This window comes from Pygocentrus nattereri, chromosome 13 (genome assembly GCF_015220715.1).
Source record: "Pygocentrus nattereri isolate fPygNat1 chromosome 13, fPygNat1.pri, whole genome shotgun sequence".
In the NCBI taxonomy this organism is placed as follows: domain Eukaryota; kingdom Metazoa; phylum Chordata; class Actinopteri; order Characiformes; family Serrasalmidae; genus Pygocentrus; species Pygocentrus nattereri.
The window spans coordinates 39009709-39024442 of NC_051223.1; the positions used below are offsets into that span (position 1 = coordinate 39009709).

The 14734-nt window shown below is 43.7% G+C and overlaps 1 protein-coding gene across 1 annotated transcript in view; it reads right to left on the reverse strand.

Moving 5' to 3' along the window:
• Positions 1-5188: 5188 nt before the first annotated feature.
• The window catches only part of LOC108441022 (neuropeptide FF receptor 1), a 34085-nt gene continuing 24539 nt past the window's right edge, over positions 5189-14734 (reverse strand). Inside the window, exons 3-4 of the mRNA XM_017720279.2 lie at positions 10395-10494; positions 5189-7496 (exon numbers count right to left, since the gene is read on the reverse strand). Coding sequence (XP_017575768.1) covers positions 6686-7496; positions 10395-10494 — 911 coding nt within the window. The 3' untranslated portion in view covers positions 5189-6685. The remainder of the gene's footprint in view (positions 7497-10394; positions 10495-14734) is intronic.

The following is a 14734-nucleotide window of genomic DNA, read 5'->3' on the forward strand; positions in this document are numbered from 1 at the left end:
AGGCTTATGACCAGGTTCCCTGAGATTTCTTGTGGGAGATCCTCCGGGAGTATGGGGTGCCGGGGCAATTACTCCGGGCCATTTGATCTCTGTACTCCCAGAGTGAGAGCTGTGTTCGTATACTCAGCATTAAGTCAGACCCTTTCAGTGTTAGTGTTGGGCTCCGCCAGGGTTGTGCCCTGTCTCCACTCCTGTTCATGATATTCATGGACAGGGTGTCAAGGCGTAGCCAAGGTCAGGAGGGCATTATGTGTGGAGGCGTCTCTGCTATTTGCAGATGACGTTGTTCTTTTGGCTGAATCACATGGATGCCTCCAGCACTCACTAGAGCGGTTTGCAGCTGAGTGTGAAGCGGTTGGTATGCGGATAAGCACCTCCAAATCTGAGTCCATGATCTTGGCCCGGAAAAGGATGGCATGCCCACTCCAGGTAAGGGGAAAGGACGTGCCCCAGGTAGAGGAGTTTACGTATCTCGGGATCTTGTTCATGAGTGATGGGAAGAAGGATCGTGAGATCTGTCGCAGGCTGGGACAGGTCACTGTAGGGGTAACCTTGTAGGGGTAACAGGAACAGCTCTTTCCTGGTTCAGGTCCTACCTCACCGATCGATATCAGTTTGTTAATGTAAAGGGTGAATCATCTGTTCGTGCAAAAGTAATGTATGGTGTTCCACAAGGCTCTGTTTTAGGACCTATATTTACAATATATATGCTACTACTAGGCACCATTATCAGTAAACACGGCATAAAATTCCACTGTTATGCCGATGACACCCAGTTATATATATCAAGCAAACCGGATGATAAAATTAAACTTGGCAAGATTGAGGACTGTATAAAAGACATAAAAGATTGGATGTCAAATAATTTTCTGTTACTTAACTCAGATAAAACAGAGGTCCTGCTTCTTGGTTCAAAATTAGCCAGAAACAGACTGTCTAACTCAACACTAAAACTTAACAATCTCTCAGTTTCATCAAGCTTATCTGTTAAAAATCTTGGTGTCATGATAGACGCTGATCTCTCCTTCGACACACATATATCTAATATCACTAGAACAGCTTTCCTGCATCTCCGCAATATCGCTAAATTAAGAAATGCATTATCTCTACAGGAAGCAGAAAAGCTAGTTCATGCATTTATCACTTCAAGGCTAGATTATTGTAATGCCCTGCTGTCTGGATGTCCCAGCAAAAGCCTTAACAAGCTTCAGCTAGTCCAGAACGCTGCAGCCAGAGTCTCACAAGAACTAGGAAGTTTGACCATATTAGTCCAGTTTTATCAGCCCTGCACTGGTTACCAGTTAAATTTCGCATTGATTATAAAACTATATTACTGACCTATAAAGCTCTAAACGGGCTCGCCCCTCAGTACCTGAGTGAGCTCCTCTCCCACTATGAACCATCACGCCTACTTAGATCACAAGGTGGTGGTGCCGCTGCTCACCAGCCTTCTGGACCGGTTTGACCACCACTGAGCTTCTTGCTGTACAGCGCTGTGCAGTCCTCACCCTCAGATCTTTCTTTTCCCACTTTACTATAAAACTTCATACTAATAATGTTTGCTATCCGGTGTCGACCAGAGGAGGATGGGTTCCCCTTCTGAGTCTTGGTTCCTCTCAAGGTTTCTTCCTCTTTTAGGGAGTTTTTCCTTGCCACCGTCGCCGCTGGCTTGCTCATGGGGGCTCGGACCCGGATTTTCTTTCTTCTTTTCTCTTCTCTCTGTAATACTGATTGTTCTGTAAAGCTGCTTTGTGACAACACCTGTTGTAAAAAGCGCTATATAAATAAATTTTGCTTGCTTGCTTACTGTACCGGACTGTAGTGGTGAAGAGGGAGCTGAGCCATAAGGCAAAGCTCTCCGTTTACTGGTCAGTCTACATCCTGACCCTCACCTATGGTCATGAGCTGTGGGGAATGACCAAAAGAATGAGATCACGAATACAAGTGGCGGAAATGAGCCTCTTCACAGGGGTGGCGGGTCACACTCTATTTAATAGGGTGAGGAACTTGGCCATCCGGGAGGAGCTTGGAGTAGAGATGCTACTCCTCCGCATTGAGAGTAGCCAGCTGAGGTGGTTCGGGCATTTGATCCGGATGCCCCCTGGACGCCTCCCGGTGGGGGTGTACCAGGCATGGCCTACTGGTATAAGACCCCAGGGTCGTCCTAGGACCCACTGGAGGGATTACATTTCCAAGTTGGACTGGGAGCGGCTTGGGGTCCCTGGGAATGAGCTGGAGGAAGTTGCGGGGGACAGGGTCATCTGGGATTCTCTGCTCTCCCAACTGCTACTGTGACCCTATCTGGATTAAGCGGGTTAACGATGATGATGACGACAATGATGATGATGAAAGCAACTGGACTCCAAAACAGAGGAAGCGGAGTGGTCATTCACTGCTTGCAGCTCTGTAAGTGAGAACAGTGCAGCTCCAGCTGTGCTCTGTAGGTGAGGATTTGGATCAGAAGGCTTAAATCAATTCAGTGCGATTCAGTATTATTGGTATAGTGCTTAATCACATTCTTTTGTGTGCAAGTTAATAATAATAATAATAATAATAATAAAGAACAAATTTTACTTTATCAAGTAAATGTAAAAAAATATTCGGCCTTTGTTAGATATCTCATCATGAATTATTCCTTTGTGAAGTAAAACCCATTCCCTGGGTGTTAATTTTATATGCTAATGACTGCTGTATTCATTGGCTGTCTCAGTAGAGGGGTGTGGTCACTGTGATAGTGGAGAGCTCCACAATGGCTGCCAAGGAGCACAGTATAGACCAGGGGTCAGCAACATGCAACTGCCCTGTTGTGGCTCCACAGCTGAATCAGATCAGCAGGTAATAATAAAATAATCCTCCTCTACAGTAAAATAAAGCTCTGCTGATCCTTCAACACAGTTTAACAGTAAATGATCTTAAACGCTGGAGTTAATGTAGAACTGCTGATTCACCCTTTAACCCTGAAGATCAGCGCAGACGGCTGGTCACCATAGCAACACAGACAACAGTCTCGCCCAGCTAGTAGCTACGAAACGGCAAAGAGAGAGATTTAAGACGGACATCGATCATTTGGGGACAAATGGACTTATCAGTGTTTATAGTCACTCCAGATGGTTTCCTGATACGTTTAATCTGCAATGAGAAACTGATGAACACGAAAAAGTTGTAAAGCTGAAGTCGCTTCTCATTCGCCAGCTTCTCATTAGAATTATCCCGTTCCACCTTAAAAGGTGCAGCAGTTACATTTTGGTGCCTTGGACCATTTAAGGTGGATCAGGACAATTCGAAATATAAGCTAGTCAATGAGAAGCGACTTCAGATTCATAAAAAATGTAATGTGAAAAGGCATTTTTCAAGAAATTGTTCTACTTTTGAGGAAAAGTTGCTGACGTGAGAAAAATGTAAGATAACAAACATTATTAATATATTTTGGACAGTATTGTATAGACGTTGTGTGCGAAACAGAAAAATGTTTTGGCGCCTTCCACCTTTTTACACACTGAGCACTGTGACTTCAGTAAATTAATCCAAACAGATTCCAGTGTCCTCCTTTTTATTTCTATTCTCTGTCCACTTTATCAGCTCCACTTACTGTATAGCTGCACTCTGTAGTTCTACAGTTACAGACTGTAGTCCATCTGTTTCTCTGATACTCTGTTACCCTGTTCTTCAGTGGTCAGGACCCCCATGGACCCTCACAGAGCAGGTACTATTTGGGTGGTGGGTCATTCTCAGCACTGCAGTGACACTGACGTGGTGGTGGTGTGTTAGTGTGTGTTGTGCTAGGGTGTAGACTGAAAATTTCACTCCAGTGTCACTCCAACCACCTTATAATCTCACTCCAGGTTCGTTTTAACTACCTGAAAAACATTAGTCCCATCTATTTTTGTTTTTCCACAGGGTGAGCAACATGGCAAAATCCAAAAATAAAAGAAAACGTTTGTGTATATGTGTGTAGCGTTCAGTGCTGGACAGTAACTGAGTAACTGAGTAAATGTAATTAGTTTCTGTACTTTAGTATTTTTGGTGTATCTGTACTGAAGTTTCTCCGTTCTGGGCGACTTTTTCCTTTCACTCCACTACATTTCAGAGTCTAATATCCGACTTTTTCCTCCTACATTTTGAGAAATCTGTGGTTCCTTTTGGTTTCTGTGTGTATAAAAACGTAACATGTCAAAACGAAAGAAGCACAAAGCCAGAGCACCAATCAGGGCCCAGCGGTCACTTTGTTTAGAACTGGTTTTGACCTGTTGGTCATACCGACCCAGTGCAGCACGCGGTTCAACGTCAGCGCAGCAGCGTAAAACTTTGGGAGAGTCTGTTCAACATAAATGATGAACTAACCTAACTTTGTGTAAATAGAGCTCAATATAGAAATATGTCCACATATGCAGTCGAGACTGACGCGGCTTTTTTCTGAATTTCTACAAACACCATTTCATTTTATAGTAAATGAGTTTGGGCTGGTTTATGTTTATGAACAGACGCCTACAGATCAACATAGTAAAGGAGCTCATCTGTGATCCTGAGTTTAAAGCCAGTTTTTATTCAACTTAAACTTGGAACTAAGTTGTAAATAAATCTGAAACTGAAACTTTGCTTGTGTGTAAAAAGTGATTTCAGAGCCACTCGGTTCTCCCTGATGGAAACTGTTTACCTTCAGTGTTTTGTGCTTCTGATCATTTTAATAGACGTCAGCGTCACTAATTAATGACGTTCTATTAAAAGACTGGTTTACCAAGAGAGACGCTGGAGGACTTTCACCTGAAATGAGTTCATGAAGCCAGTCTGGTTATAAAAATGATAACAGGACATCAGAGCCAGAATTACTCTTTTAGTACTTTTACTTTATACTTAAGTACATTTGAAGGGAAATACTTTAGTACTTTTACTCAAGTGGAGGTCTAAAGGGAGGAACTTCTACTTTTACTGGAGGAATATTTTACTTTTATTATATTATATTAAGCATCTCTCGCCATTTGGTGTTTCACAGCCTTAAGACACCAGATTTAACTTGTAACCTGATTGTCAAGAATTTCATATGGTGAGCAATTGTGTTAACACTAATTACACCTGTATAATTGCTCTGCAGGTGTCTGTGCTTATCATTAGGAGATGGATTGTGAACATGAAGAAAGTATTTGAGGTTTTTTTCCTCTTGAGTTTTGACAAAGGCAAACAAGAGTGCATTTACAATTTTATTGTAGCTCCACATTCAGGGAAAGAAGTTTGGAAAACAGCAAAAAGCAGCAACATCAAGGCTCCTTTTAAAGCAGACCATTTGTAAAAGGTATATATACGCTGGTGTAACAACGTGAGCATATTTCAAACCAGTTGAACTCAATTCTGATAAAAGATCTGTCACATTATTACAACTACAATAAATATAATACAGATGTCATAGATGTTTATACTTTACACATTACTGTACATTTATTTACAGTATAATGCACGTTCCATGTGCAATAGTTGCAGAAAGTTTGAGCATCTATGTACTGAATACATATGGAGAACATGTAGAATCGAACTTAGTCTGTCCTGGTTAAGTACCATTATTGCTACGCGACTCCCGAATCAACTGTAATGTGGTTTCACTCCAGATCCTGAACAAGAAGTTCATTCAGTCAGCACAAGTTTGTCAATCTAGATGCTTCAGAACAACTTCATTCACTCTGGATCAGAGGTCTTTCAAGCCAGACCTTGAATTCAGCTTGTGGTCCTGAATTTTGTTAATGACTGGTGGGTGACACTAGGTGGCCAATGAATAAGATCAACAGTACTTTCAGGCTCTGGAATTGAAGACCAAGACATGCTTCAGCACAACTTTGTTCACTCTGGAACCTTCACTACTAGTTCAGTCACTCCAGATTCTTCATCACAAGTTGGTTCACTCTGGATCCTTCATTACAGCTCATTCACTCCAGATCCTTCACCAAAAGTTAATTCACTCCAGATCCTTCACCACAAGTTTGTTCACTACAGGTTTTCAGCACATGTTAGTTCACTCAGCACACAGTCATTCACTCCAGATCCTTCAGCATAAGTTCATGCAGTCCAGATCCTTCACAACGTTTCTTCACACTGGATCCTTCACTTGAAGTTCATTCACTTGAAGTTCATTCAGCAAAAGTTCATTCACTCCAGTTCTTTCGCCACAAGTTTATTTGCTCCAGACGTTTCACCACAAGTTCATTCACTCCAGACCTTTCGCTACAAGGTCTTTTGCTCCAGGTCCATTCCTGCATGTTCCTTTGCTTTGGATCCTTTGCTACAAATGAATTAACTCAGCACCAGTTTGTGCACCTAGCACCAGTTAATTCACTCCAAATTCCTCAGCATATGTAAGTATAGAGTACATATGGGGTGACATTCATGTTGGTTTAGCAAAATTGCCTGGGGCCATCAAAGATTGATATCAGGATCAATCAATATCAATATCAAATATTAATATCAAACAATATCAGGATCAGCTGTTAAGTTGAAGATAGTAGCTTTAACTATTTCCACCCCTGAAGAAATGAATGAGCTCAGTCTAGATTCTTTAGCACAACCTTGTTTACTCGTTTACTCCAGGTCCTTCATCTGAAGTTTGTTCTTCAGCAAAAGTTAATTTGCTACAGATCCTTTTGTACCAGTTTGGTCATTTCAGGCCCTCCAGCACTAATTATTTTGGTCAGTACATGTATGTTCACTCCAGATCCTCCAGCACCAGTTCGTTTTGCGTCTCTCCATTACAGAACTCTCTCCTCCCATTGACCTGAGTGCTCCCTTTCTCCACTCGTCCACCCGCAAACACCCGGTTCCGTTTCCACTTTGCTTTTCTGCGATCCTTCTCTCCAGCTTCAGTGGGCTGGGGAGGCATCTCCACCAGGCACAGTCCGAACTTAAATGCTGCTTGGAAGCCTCGGCGGAAGTTCTCATTGAAGTATCCGTAGACGATGGGGTTGATGCTGCTGTTGAAGAAGGCCAGCCAGTGAGCGAAGGGGTAGATGTAGACCGCGAGAACATTAAGCTGGCTGGAGCTCATGTTCCCGTAATCAGTCAGCAGGATGAGGATCCACAGAGGCAGCCAGGACACGGTGAACAACAGTGCCACCATCAGGAGCATGTTGACCACGCGAATCTTCCTGCGATACACCCGCCGGCCCTCGTCCTCGGCTTGGGCGTCTCGGATGGAGGCGGGTGATTTGAAGAGTTTGAGGGCAATGCGGGTGTACATGATTACGATTAGTGTCACAGGTGCTAGGTAGATGTGGGAGAAGAGCACCATGGTGTAGATCTTCCTCATGCTCTGATCAGGCCACGCCTCCCAGCAGGTGTACAGTGGGTAGGTGGTGTTGTCCCCATCCATCATGAAGTGATAGGCATCATGGGAGACGGTCAGTGTGACCGCTGAAGGGCACATGATGATGATGGCCAAGGCCCAGATGAAGGTGATGGTGATGATGGCCTGGCGTGGAGTGAGCTTCTGCTGGAACGGGTACACGATGCAGCGAAACCTGAAACAGAATGCAGAAAACAAGCTGTTATGAAGGCCCAGTCCCATTTCACTCCTCGCCCCTACCACTTAGCCTTACCCCTCTGTTTTTGTGGTTCACATCTAGGGGTAGGGTGTCCTGATTCTGATAGAGGGGTAGGGCGAAGTGTTACTACATGGCTCTCCAAACAGAGGTTTTTCAGAATAAGTACTAGCAAGATGCCTGTTAGTATTCTCTGCTCTTTGAAGGCGTATGATACCCCTTGAAAACAAGGGGTATTGGTAAAAATAAGAAATAGGATTGGCATTGATTCTCAGAGTCCTGAGCTTAGATGAGGCACTACTTGGCCATTAGAATTTTGAAGGCTTTGTATAGAGGTTTTCAGGCCTTTATTGTAAACAAGGGGTTTTGATCACTTTGGAAAATGAGAATTTTCCATTACAGTCATCAGTCACCTGCTGTAAGGTAACAGTTTGGATAAGTATGTAAGAGTAGCATGTAAAAGTCTCAGACAACTCTTTCATTTATTTAATTCCCGGCAAAACAGCCATGAAGTATGAACTTTTTGCTATTGCTTTCTCAGTGTCCAACCCCCCCCCCCCCCAAAACCATACAGAAGCCTATGAGATAACCTATGAGATATGCCACTTGCATGGAGAAAGTGAAAGTGAAATAAACAAGAGGTCCCATAACTGGAGGTGAAAATCGGTGCTTCCTAACAACCACCTGGAAGAGCTGGTTGACCCCAAAACTGCCCCCATCAGATAAACAGCACTTAAAGCCTTCATCTTTGAGTGAGAGGAGAAAATCCACATCCACAGGTGTTCCTGTCCATCCTTCCACTGTGAGAAGACCACTCAGCGATGTGGGTCTGAAAGGACGTGTAGCTGATCAAGAAGAACCTCACTGAGAAAAGGAGACGGACACATCAAACAAAGAAGCTGGACGATGGACAGACCAGCCCAGAGTCCAGACCTCAACGCCACTGAATAGGTTTGATTACTTCAGAAAAACCATCAACCAGCTTCTAAGAGGAACTGAAAGTGAGTCTCCTGAAAAGATTGGAAGCTGGAATAAACGGAAAGAGTGACTCACTGAACCCTGAACAGCTGATATTAGATTTAGGCTGTGTAATTTTCTGTTAAATTCATTCTGATCACCAGAAAAGGATAAACAGATATCTTTGTTTGCCAAGAATAATAAAAATCATCACTACATTTAAACCTGATATGTAACAGAAATATTTTTGCTGTTTTCATTCTCAAGTTATTAAGCAGTAATGTTCTGATGAGTGAGGTCACTCAACCCCATCAGTTTCCAAATTACAAAAAAATAGTTTGTTTGTGCTGTTTTGTGCCATGAAAATAAATGTTTGTGCAATTCTAATTCTCATGTTACAGGCTAACCCAGGTTTCTGCTGTACAGCGTAATTAGACTAAGTTTAAAAATAAAATAATCCTCCTTTACAGTACACTAAAACCGAGCAGCTGCATCCAAGCCTTACATCACCAAGCGCAGTGCAAAGCGTGTAATGCAGTGGTGTAAAGTGCCGGCACTGGACTCTAGAGCAGTGGAGACGTGTTCTCTGGAGTGACCAATCACGCTTCTCCATCTGGAAATACAATGGACAAGTCTGGATTTGGCGGTTGCCAGGAGACGGTACTTGTCTGACTGCATTGTGCTGAGTGTAAAGTTTGGTGGAGGGGGGATCATGGTGTGGGGTTGTTTTCAGGAGTTGGGCTCGGCCCCTTAGTTCCAGTGAAAGGAACTCTTAAAGCTTCAGCACCAAGAGATTTTGGACAATTTCATGCTCCCAACTTTGTGGGAACAGTTTGGGGACGGCCCCTTCCTGTTCCAACATGACTGCAGACCAGTGCACAAAGCAGGTCCATAAAGACGTGGATGAGCCAGTTTGGTGTGGAAGAACTTGACTGGCCTGCACAGAGTCCTGACCTCAACCCTATAGAACACCTTCGGGATGAACTAGAGCGGAGACTGTGAGCCAGACCTTCTCGTCCAACATCAGTGTCTGACCTCACAAATGTGCTTCTGGAAGAACGGTCAAAAATTCCCATAAACACTCCTAACCCTTGTGGAAAGCCTTCCCAGAAGAGTTGAAGCTGTTATAGCTGCAAAGGGATGTCACTCAAGTCCATATGCGCGTGAAGGCAGACGACCGAATACGTCTGGCAATATAGCGTAGCTTCTTTTCTCATATTTCAGGCAGGAAACTTTTCCTCAAAAGTGGAACAGTTCCTTGTAAAATGTCTCAACGTTTTTCCGAGACTGAATTGCTTCTCATTCACCAGCTTCTTGTTCAAATTTTCCTGTTCCAACTTAAATGGTGTAGCAGTTACACTCCAGCGCCTTAGACACCATTTAAGGGTGAATGGGAAAATTGGAACAAGAAGCTGACGAATGAGAAGCGACTTCAGCCTTATTAAAATGGCGAAGGTTGAGAGACATTTGACAACAAACGGATCCTCTTTTGACGAAAACTTTCCTACTGGATATCTGAGACATATTTACAGCCAGGATGGTAAAATGGACATTAAATTTCGTCTCCCAAGGTGGTTTGTTTTTGCTGAAAGGAGAGATTGGCTCTTCTTGACCCCTGGACCAAACAATCACTTTTTCTTATGATGAGGATGATAACAGTACCAGCATTCTGCTGTATCAGCATTCATTCCTCAAGCCAGTGCATATAAATAGAAATATTTTTATCCCTTTTCTGATCATTTGAGGGGTCAATGCCACAGAGGTCACTGAGCAGTGCTTCTGTTCTTCACACTAATACATTTTTACATTCCGATGTCTGAGTCCTCTCTGCTTTCGAATCTCCACTCCACAGAAAAAGTGAACTGTTTTCTTGGTCACTTGTTATTCAGAGAGACCGTCAGAGGGAGCGATGTAATTAACCTTTCCACTGCGATGGCCACCAGCGTGAAAACTGAGGCAGACACTGAGGCACCCTGGACGAGGCCACTCATCTTACAGGTCACTTCATCGAAGGGCCAGCCTGGGGGTGAGAAAGAGGAAGTGTTAGCTAGATTTAGATTTGTGTTAGCTAGTACTTTGTTATGATGTTCCTCTGGTTAAGTAATTCATAGGGGGTGATTTATGCGGTGTGAAATAATGAGGGAACGCGTGTAACAAGGGGCGGCTGGTGATCAGGTTTTGGATACACTTAAGATTTCAAAACATTCACTCCCCAGTTTATAAAGTCTACATACAGAAACTAATCTGCAAAAACAGCCCATTATAAGAGTGAGTCAGAGTGAGTGTGACAGTTAGAGAGTGATACAGAGTGTGTCAGACTGAGACAGAATGAAAAGAGTGAGACAATCATGGATAGCTGAGAAAGAGTCAGAGTGAAAGAGAGAGAAAGACTGAGTGAGAGAGAATGGGACAGAGTGATAGAGTAAGATAGAGTAAGAATTAGAGAGTGAAGGGAAATTACAGCGTGAGATGAGTGTAAGAGTAAAAGTAATGGAAGGGCAACTTGAGGACGAGAGTGAAGCTGAGCCCATGAGACAGTGAGAGAGAGAGACTGTGAGAGAGTAAGAGTGAGAAGAGTAGAGACTGAGTGAGTAGAGTGAGGTAGTGGGTCAGTGAGACAATGAGAGTGTGAGATTAGTGAGATAGTTGGAGTGAGAGGAGTATATAGTAAGATAGAGGTAGTGGGACAGTAAGACAACAAGACAGTGGGATTAGTGAGAGAATAAGAGTAAGAGGAGTATAGAGGGAGAGAGTGGGACAGTGAGACAATGAGACAGAGTGAGATTAGTGTGAGAGTAAGATTGACAGCAGTAGAGAGTGAGATAGTGAGTGAATGTGACAACGGGACAGAGTGAGATTAGTTTGACAGTAAGATTGAGAGGAGTAGAGATTGAGAAAGTGAGTTAATGTGACAATGAGATAGAGAGAGTGAGATAGTGAGTCAATGTGACAATGGGATAGAGAGAGTGAGATAGTGAGTCAATGTGACAATGGGATAGAGAGAGTGAGATAGTGAGTCAATGTGACAATGGGATAGAGAGAGTGAGATAGTGAGTCAATGTGACAATGGGATAGAGAGAGTGAGATAGTGAGTCAATGTGACAATGGGATAGAGAGAGTGAGATAGTGAGTCAATGTGACAATGGGATAGAGAGAGTGAGAGTGAGTCAATGTGACAATGAGATAGAGAGAGTGAGATAGTGAGTCAATCGCTGTGTCTACATGCAAGATTTTTGCTAATCCGATTGAATACATTCCGATTACAGATTCAGACTGAGGTGTTTATTCTCACTCTGTTCACGAACTTGATGGAAAATCTTCGTCTACATGCTCACTAAAAGCAATCCGATGCATAATGATGCGCATCCGTGGAGAACCACTTGGAGCAGAGGTCACTAACAGGTGGAATGCGGTCGGAGTTTTAATTTAATTCATTTAATTTTGACAGGGTGGTCCTGTTTTGATCGGTATGACTTTTCTAGCCTTTACGGTGCCACTTTAGCAGCCTGGGAAACTCACGGACCAATCGCATGCATTGTGAATATCACACATGACGCTACTCAGCCAATCAGATCTGTGCATTACGAGGAGCTCTGAGACTCGACTGAGTGACACACACAGGGGAGGGACGAGGAGAGAAACAGCAGTCAGAGAAGAAAGTGAGTCAGAGGGAAGCCACCTTTACATGCAGCCTAATAATCCGTTAATAATCTGACTAATAGCTCAGTAGGAATAGAATACATCCATGTAGACACCTCAGTCGGAACTGTGTAGTCCGATTGAGGCCATTTGTAATAGTAATAATATTAATAATAATAATAATAATAATAATAATAATAATAATAATATGTTATATTTCTGTAGCGCCTTTCACAAACGCAAGGTCGCTTCACATAGCATGGGGAAGAAACAAACAAACAAAAAATAAATAAATAGTGGAGGAATAAGGAAAATGCTCATTAAAGAGAAAAGTCTTTAAGTCAAACTTGAAGCAGGAGAAAGTAGAGCAGTTCTGGAAGGATTGAGGAAGAGTTCCAGAGTTTGGGGGCCATGGTAATGAAGGACCTCCATTCTATAGTGGAAAGTCCGGTGCTGGGACAGAGAGTAAGTTATTGCAAGAAGACCTGAGAGAGCGAGAGGGGGTGTAAGAGGTCAGCAGTTCTCTGAGGTGGAGGGGAGGAAGGTTATGCAGGGCTTTGAAAGTGAGTGGTAAAGTTTTAATCGTTATACGGGACGGGACCGGCAGCTGGCGTAGCTGAGAGAGAACGGTGGTGATATGAGCTGAATGCTTAGTATGGGTGAGAACTCCAGCCACAGAGCTCTGAATGTCCTGTAGCTTCTGTATAGACTTTACAGGGAGAGCAACAAAGAGGGAGTTACAGCAGTGAATACGGCACATAATGAAGGCACGGCGGTCAGGAATGGGCGAAGAAGAGCTTCTTCTTCTTCTTCTTCTTTTGGCTGCTCCCTTTAGGGGTCGCCACAGCGGATCATCTGCCTCCATCTTGCCCTATCCATTGCCTCCTCTACTTTCACACCAACCATCTCCATGTCCACCTTCACTACATCCAGCCCTGAGGGACACCACATGTAACAGGAGAGGGGTGGAGGACTTGTGTGGACCTAGTGTGATAAACTGCTGTCTGTCTGTAAGATATGACCTGAACCATTGTGAGGCTGTTTCAGTGATGCCAGTAGAGAAGAGACGAGAAATGAGAACATCACGATTAACAGTATCAAAAGCTGCACTTAAGTCGAGGAGAAGGAGAATATTGAGAGAACCACTATCAGCAGACCGGAGAAGATCATTAAAGACTCGCAGAAGAGCGGTCTCAGTGCTGTGGCGAGTACGGAAACCAGACTGAAATGGCTCATAGACGGCATTATCACTCAGAAATGTCTGGAGTTGGGAAGCATCCACTCTTTCCATTACTTTAGCTAAAAATGGAAGGTTTGAAATGGGTCTGTAATTAGAAAGAGAAGTGGAGTCCAGTTCATGTTTCTTAGGTATTGGAGTAACTGCAGCAGTTTTAAGGGCAGTAGGAACAGAACCAGTAGAGAGACATGAAGTTATCACTGTAGCAATTGGAGTGTTGATGACAGATGAACAGGCCTTGAGTAGAGGGGTGGGGGCAGGATGAACAGGCCTTGAGTAGAGGGATGGGGGCAGGATGAACAGGCCTTGAGTAGAGGGATGGGGGCAGGATGAACAGGCCTTGAGTAGAGGGGTGGGGGCAGGATGAACAGGCCTTGAGTAGAGGGATGGGGGCAGGATGAACAGGCCTTGAGTAGAGGGATGGGGGCAGGATGAACAGGCCTTGAGTAGAGGGGTGGGGGCAGGATGAACAGGCCTTGAGTAGAGGGGTGGGGGCAGGATGAACAGGCCTTGAGTAGAGGGGTGGGGGCAGGATGAACAGGCCTTGAGTAGAGGGGTGGGGGCAGGATGAACAGGCCTTGAGTAGAGGGGTGGGGGCAGGATGAACAGGCCTTGAGTAGAGGGGTGGGGGCAGGGTTTGTTAACAGTTCGAAAGAGTGTTTTCAGCCTAGACTTAGCATTATTTATGATGGTAGTTGGAATGGGCAGTATTAAGGCATCCCTGTACTCCTGGATGTGTTGACTGTAAAGTAGAGAGTGGACAGTAAGACCAGTTTATTTTACAAAGGCGCTCAAGATGCCCACCAATGGCTTTCAGTACTCTTAGCCCAGGGGTGAACCAAGGACATGAGCGGGTGGCAGGGAGAAGTCTATTATTAAAAGGGGCAAAATCATCGTCTACACTAAGTGGTTCTCCATGCATGTGCATCGTTTTGGATCTGATTACTTGTAGTGAGCATGTAAACAGAGATTTTCATCAGAATGTTGAGTAGAGCGAGAATAAACACCTCAGTCTGAATCTGTAATTGGAATGTCTTCAGTCGGATTGGCAAAAATCTTTGTAAACACAGCGAGTGAGATGAGTGACAGAATGAGAGAGTGACAGCGATAGAGCAGTGAAAACAAGTGAGACACTGTGAGTGACCGAATAAGACAAAGGCAGAGTGAGAAAGAGTGAGTGCTGCAAAACCAGCAGTGCTAAATTTATAATTAGGTGCCAGTTGGTTACCAGAGTCGCTAACCCTGCTGTTCAACAGCTCAGAAAGATGCAACAGATGACGGTTACTAAAAATAAAATGCAAAATTTAAATTCTAACAGTCCTATTATAGATGACATAAATAAATCAGAAGTGAAGATAAAGGTGGAAGTAAAGAGCAGTGTAGC